We start from the raw sequence: 6,669 nt of genomic DNA on the forward strand, positions 1-6,669 counted from the left end.
AACCAGGCTGGCATGGGGGAAGGAGCATGGGGTCTTACAGCCATGAGGGAGCAGAGAGATTACAGAAGGCCCTGCTGTGGAAGCTGAGTACTCACTGCGCCACCAAGTGGGAACCCTGACTCTGCCCTTGGGCTCCAGCCTATGGGCTTCTCATACATATGGCTGTGGCAAAGATCATTCTACTCATACAAGCCAGAGCCCTCCTGTTGGCTGGGCAGCAGAAGCCCAGAGGAGCAGGAGCCACTATAAGTCAGAGAAGCAGCTGGTAATGCCTGGGGTAAGTCCAGGCCCGGGCTACATCTGCCCTGCCAGCTGCCTCCCTGACCTCTGACCTGGGCCTCCACTAGCCCTTTATGGACAGGCATGTCTGATGATGGTGGGGATAATATCTGATCCCAGTGGGCATCTGCCCCAGCCTCCAGACAGGGGACAGGGCTGGAAGGTCAAAGTCCACTACAGTGCTTCAGGGCAAAAACAGGGTATGTTCCAGCCACCGGCCAGAAGATGGGCCAAAGTCAAGGAGAACACACTTACCTCCCCAGCCCAGACAGAGCTGCACCCTTATTCCCAGCCTCACATTGCGTCCTGGCAGCTCCAGCTTCAGCCTGACTCTCCATCATCTGACCCCAGTATCTAGGCCCTCCATCATCGGACCCCAATATCATCCCTACACACTCCCGCCACCTTCTGTGGTAGCCACCCTGAACCTTTGGATGGAGACGGATCTTGGGGCTCTGTACTTTTCAGTATAAACTGCCCATCCCACCCCTGTCTGGTTTTCTCATCTCCCACTGGAGCAGGCCCAGGAAGGAGGAAGCATGGGGAAGAGAAACATTTAATTGAGCACCTAGTCTCTGCCCTGCCTTATGAGGCTGTGAGAGCTGCACAGAGGGTGAGGAGGGGCCTGGGCAAGGGAGGGTGCACCCAGAGACAACGGCACGAGTGTCAGAGGACAGCGAGGAGGTTGAGGGGCAGCAGGAGTGCCAGGAGCAGGGCCCTGGATGGGGCTGGCAGCGTCTGCCCATTGAGGCGTTCCCACTACTGGCAGGAGGAGATGTGTAGGTAGATGGGCAGGGCCTTGCTCTTCTTGCAGCCTGGGCCCCAGCTCACCATTCCCACCAGGTACCATATGCTCTCCACAGGACAGGCCAAGGGCTCACCACTTATCTCTTGTGGGGAGGGGTGGGGGAAACAAAAAAAGGAGGCCAGATGTAGTCCAAGGGAGACTTAATCCAGCTCAGGAAGAAGCAGGGTGCCCTCACATCAGACCTTCCCTGCAGCCCCCGAGTGTCACATAGCTGAGGGGGTGCCCTTGAGGTCCTGACCCAGGAGACCTTCCTCAAAGGGCTCCACCTCCCATCTCTCTCTTGCCAGTTCTCCATCCCCCATCTCTTTAATACCCACCCTCCATCTTCCCACTGCCTCCCATTCTTCTCCCTCATCTCCAACCTCCATCCCCTCTGCCCATCTCTCTCACCCCAACCTTCATCTCTTTCCTCCCAATCTCCATTCCTCATCAAGTCTCCCCTCCCCCATCTTCCTATCTTCCCCCTCAGTCAGCCCTGCTCATCCCCATCCCCTTCCCCACCTCCCCGCAGGTCCTGGCTTCCCTGTTCCCCCAGCCCCATTCCTGGCCAGGTGCCCTTGGAGGCAAGTGAGCAAGGGGGAGAGATGCTCACATAGCAAAACTGTTCCTGTTGACGTCCTTTGCAGAAATCATCTGGGAGTTGATGATCTGAATCAGAGGGGATTTTGGAGAACCTGTGGTAGAGGCTTTCACACTCCGTGCTGTTTAGGATAGTGACTTCCTTATCCTGGATGGTCCTGAACTGGGGCCACACACCTGTGGGACAGGGGCCCCCATTCAGGCTTGGCGGTTTTGCTCCTGCCCACTGCCGCCAGCTTTGTGTCCATCTTCCCTTTGTTCTTCGCCACTCCTCTAGCCCCTTCTCCTTGCCACACAGCAGCTCTGGAGATCTCTCCAGGCATAGGCCACCCACCACTCCAGTTGATGCCTCCCAAGGGCCCCTTGACATAGAGACCTTGGGAGCAGGCTACCCATGATCTGGCCTTGTTGGACCTGGTCTCACATCCTGCAGAGTACTATCCATTGAGTCCATTCTGATCTCAGCATCTTGGCTCTTGTGTTCCTTCTATCCCCAAAGCCTACCAGGCCCATCTAAGGTCCAAATCCTGCCTTTTCTTCAAGCTTTCCCCAAAGGCCTACTTCCTTCTCTAAGCTTCCCTAGACTCCCCTCCGTGGGTCTCAAGCACTCTTTACTCCCCTCCCTGTTCTCTCAATTGTATCTCTGTCCCTAGTCTGAGCTCCTAGGGGACAGGTGACTTCCAACCATTCCCAGCCATTCCTCAGATAGGCCATGGAAGGCATGACAAAAAGCCACCCCACCCTAGGCTGGAGACCCTGTGGGTGCTTTCAGGCAAGCTGGCTCTGTGAGGCCACAAGGAAGGGCGCCTCTCTTGTGGGAAAAGAATAGGGGTTCCCTGAAGGAAATGGACATTCCTAGGGCTCATAAGGAAATGGTCCCTTGGACGGCCCTGGGACAACACTCCCGTCCTGCCCTTTGGGCTCCTAAATTGGGATGATGAGGGATTGAGGGCCACTGCTGCAGGAGGGAGTCATGAGTGGACCCTCAGTGACTCCCACCTTCTGGGTGCAGATTGCCCTTAGCCAGCCACATGGGATCTTCTGGGGAGCCTTTTACAGACACAGAATCCTGCTCCTCTCACCTTGGCTGTTCTGCTTCAAGACACGGATGCCCTGGGATTGTGTGCAGACAGCAAGATACTACTCTGTGCCCCCTCTACCTTCAAGGAAGTCCTATTTACAACCCTGGCCTGGGTCTGAGGGTTCAAGGGCAATCTGGGTCCCCTAAGGCCTAAATGGCCATGATACATTCACTGCTGAGACCCTCAAAGGGAAAGAGACCTCAGAGATGAGAGCCTGATGGGGGTGGGGATGGGGTCCCTGGGGGAGGTGTCTCAGAAATATCTGCCCACGGTAGACCCTGGCCTGCACCCAGGTCCTCTCCCACACCACCCACCCTGCTGTGGGGAGGCTCCGACTCACCATCAACCCTGGGGAGTCCCCAGCCTGTCACAGTGCAGAGGGCGTGGTCCTTTAGCGCAGAGTCCAAGCCAGGCAGGCAGATGGGCCAGACATACTTGTTGTAGTTGAGTGGCCGCTCAAGCTTAAGGAGGGCAATGTCATTGGCCCGGCCGACCCCGGACCAGTACCGATGGGACCGATAATGGCTGTTCACGATGACATGCTGCGCCAGGACGTCGACAGTAGACTTGGATATCTGGTCAACCCATGGACTCCCCACCCACACTGAATAGGTAACATCACTCCTAGGGGAACAGCAAGGAGAGTCCTCCATCAGCTCCAAGAACCCCACCCCAGCCTGCACCCCCTACCCTCCACCACACTGTTGCACCCTGAGCAAATCCAGGTAGGCCACCCACCTGCTTCAAGCCCCAGAGCCCACTCCTCACAACAGATGTGAAGGGGGCCCTGCACACACACTGTGTGGTCCAGTCCTCACAACAACCCGTCATTTTATGGAGAGGGAAAATGGGGCTCAAGTGACTGACTCAAGGCTACACAGCTAAGAAGTGTGGAGCTGGGACGTGGACCCAGTTTTCTCTGGCTCCAAACTCTGGACTCTGTCCAGCATCCCATGCTGGGCCCTGGAAGTGACAGAGACCTTGTGCAATCAGCGCTGCCTTGCCCTCCAGCCTACTTTCTCAGCGTGTCCCTTAGGCTTGGAGCTCGCTTCTCCACTGGTCAGCCCTCATGGCCAGATGTGACCCTCAGGCCGCTCCCTGGCCCCAGAACATGGGCATGCCCACTCTCTCATTCCCACCCTGACCAGACTCCCCTGTGAGCATCTATGTTCTTGTCTGTCTTCCCCAGCAACCTGAGAGGAGTGGTGCAGCCCTTTTCTGCCCTCAGTGCCCAGGCCAGGCCTGGCTTCAAAGAGTGCCAAGGCTGTTGGCTGAATGAAGGAAGGAATGAGTAAGTGAAACAAAGGGTGTGGAGCAGAAGAATTAGGACATTCTTTCTGCGGATAGGAGGAAGGAGGCCTAGACAGTGGCTGCAAGCCTCCGTTTCCTATCTATGGAATGACTGCACAGGACTGGAGGGGGCCAGGTGAGGGGAGGAAACCCCCGGCTCCCAGGAAGGAATCTGCAGGACTCATCCCCCACCTGCTCAGGGCTAGGGTGAGGTGGGGCTAGGACTATGGTGTCTGCCACTGATGGGCCAGCTGGCAAGATGACTGGGGCCCTGGTGGCTCCAATGACTTTCCACCCATCCATCTAGGCCCCGACTCACTGGATCATGCAGTGGGCCACGGTCAGCACCCACTCGGAGGCAATGAGGGTGCCTGCACAGATATGTGCCATTGGCCCGCACACTGACCATCCACGGTCACCGCCGAGCCATGGCCTCCGGATCCCTGAGGGTGGTGTCCCGCTCATAGGAGAAGCCACAGGCTAAGGAGGAAAACGAAAGGAGCCTGATAACGAATGGGCCCTTCCAGCTACATCCCACAGCACCTCTCCCTCCTCCTCCCCTCAGCCTGATCTCCCACCTCTCTAGATGGCCTGCACCCATCCAATGATTCTCCTTCTTCATTGGTCATCACATAATGATGTTGTTCACATGAGGACTGGGGTCTCCAGCCTCAGAAGGGCCTCAGCACTCCCCAGGTATCCCTCTCTCTGGTCCCACAGCTTAGGCCCCAGGGCGTTCCCAGCTGACCAGCCTGGTGCGCCACTAGCTCCTTTGTCCTGGTCAAGCAGACATCAGCTCTGGCCAGGCCCTTCACAAACCCATCTGTGTTTCCATCTGGTTCCCTTATTTCAGCCAAGGAAGACCCCTCCCCCTCCTCTAGGATCCTTCTCCTGTGATTCAGTGAGAGAAAGGCAGGTGACCTAAGAGAAAAATGGGTAGTGTGCAAGAACACATACATCTGAGGACGAAACCCCAATAGCAAACAAATGCAGAAGCTCTTCAGCCCCATTAGTCCTCAGGGAAGTGTGGACTTAAGTCACAGTGAGGTTCTGCTCACCACCACCTGCCAGGCAAAACTAAATATCCCTGATAACAAGTGTTGGTGAGGAGCAGGGCCCCAGACTGTTCACTCACTGCTGGAGGGAAGGTCAATGGGTGCAGTCACCCTGGAAAAGATTTTACAGAAAAAGTTCTTTAAACTGAAGATGCACATATCTAACACCACAGCAGTCCCACTCCTACGTGTTCCAAATGGACTAGAGGATCGTGAGATCAATGTAAGTGGGCTGTCACCAGCGGCTGTAAAGGCTAACGCAGGAGAGGGAATAGCACAGCAGGGTGCAGCTGGGTCCTGTGTGTGACTTTCTGCGACAGTTAAATTCTGTGCACTCAGTTCCAGGATGAGAAGTATTTCTTATGTGGGTCTTACTTCAACATGCTTGGAAGCCACTGATGGAGAGAATGCCTTGTGGGTGTGCCCCGAGACACACAAGGGAAGGCTCCCTGAAGCCATGCTGGAGACCCCCTAAGGCCTTGGCTGGGAGCCTGGATCAGGGACTGGGCCGGATGGAGAGGTGCTGTCCCCATAGACCATCAGGGAGGCAGGACATGAGCACACCCCAGGCTCCCCCCACCTTCCTTGCCTCCTACCTCGACAGCATGGGAGGCCTGGCCCACAACAGGTGCTCAATAAGCACTGGTAAAAGGAAGGTCCCCTCTCACTCTCCGTGCCCCTTCTTCCGCTGCCCCTTAAGGTCCTCAGGCTGCTTGGGCACCCTCCTCCCAGTACTCACGGGAAAGGAACTCATCCTCGTCGGCTTTAGAAGCAGAGTACTGCAGGGTCCTGGGCGGCTGGCTAGTGGCAGCCTGCCGGGGGAAGCGACGTCCGCCTGAGGGACAGGTGGCACTGGGGGCACAGGGGGCGTCAAGGTCGGCGGGGGCATCCATGGACAGTGCCCCCGGCACTTTGCCAGCGCCCAAGCAACCTGTGGAAGGACACAGAGGATCAGAGGTGGAGGCCAGGCCTGTGGGAGGAGCGGAGGGGCGGCACTCGCGGGCCGCAGCAGCAGCAGCAGTAACAGCAGTAGCATCAGCAGGAGCCCGGCGTGGGCAAGGGCGGACGTTCGGGGGCTGCGGGGGACTGCGCCAGCCGGCCAGCGCCCCACACCAGAGCTCCATCCCCGAGAAGCAGCGAATAAGCCTCGGCGCTCCTCTTGCGATGCCGCTCCCGGGGCTGGCCCCACGACGGCGCCCCCCATTGGCAGCCAGCTGCAGCTTCTTTGGTGTGGTGGGCGCGGGTGCTCCCGACCCCGTCCGCGCGGCGCCCCCCAGTGGCCCCCCCGCGATGGTGCTCCTGGTGTCCCAGCCGCCGTCTGTCTGGCTTGCTGGTGCTCAGGACTGCCTGGCTTCTGGCCACGCCTCTGCCCTCCTGGGACCCCGTGTCTCCCAGTCGGCCTGGCCCAGCAGTTTCCTGGAGTCCCTTAACCTCACCTCGGCCGGTTCTTGCACCTCCTCCTCCGGCAGCCCACTTCCATCCCTACCCGGTGAGATGAAGGCCCAACCCCTGGGGCTGGCATCCGGGATTTCCGAGCCGTCCCACCTGCCCTCCAGCCTGGTAATTACGGTGGGGC

General features: G+C 58.0%; 1 protein-coding gene across 1 annotated transcript; it reads right to left on the reverse strand.

Annotated features, from left to right (window-relative positions):
* Positions 1 to 945: 945 nt before the first annotated feature.
* PRSS50 (serine protease 50) lies at positions 946 to 6,129 on the reverse strand (the record flags this gene model as incomplete). Its single annotated transcript, XM_082663517.1, is given in 8 exon segments — positions 946 to 1,038; positions 1,680 to 1,843; positions 3,089 to 3,372; positions 4,358 to 4,423; positions 4,425 to 4,453; positions 4,457 to 4,518; positions 5,833 to 6,024; positions 6,090 to 6,129. Coding segments are annotated over 8 exon segments (930 nt in total).
* Between the last annotated feature and the right edge of the window lie 540 nt (positions 6,130 to 6,669).

Source organism: Grampus griseus (genome assembly GCF_964374135.1).
Source record: "Grampus griseus genome assembly, chromosome: 10".
Classification (NCBI taxonomy): Eukaryota; Metazoa; Chordata; class Mammalia; order Artiodactyla; family Delphinidae; genus Grampus; species Grampus griseus.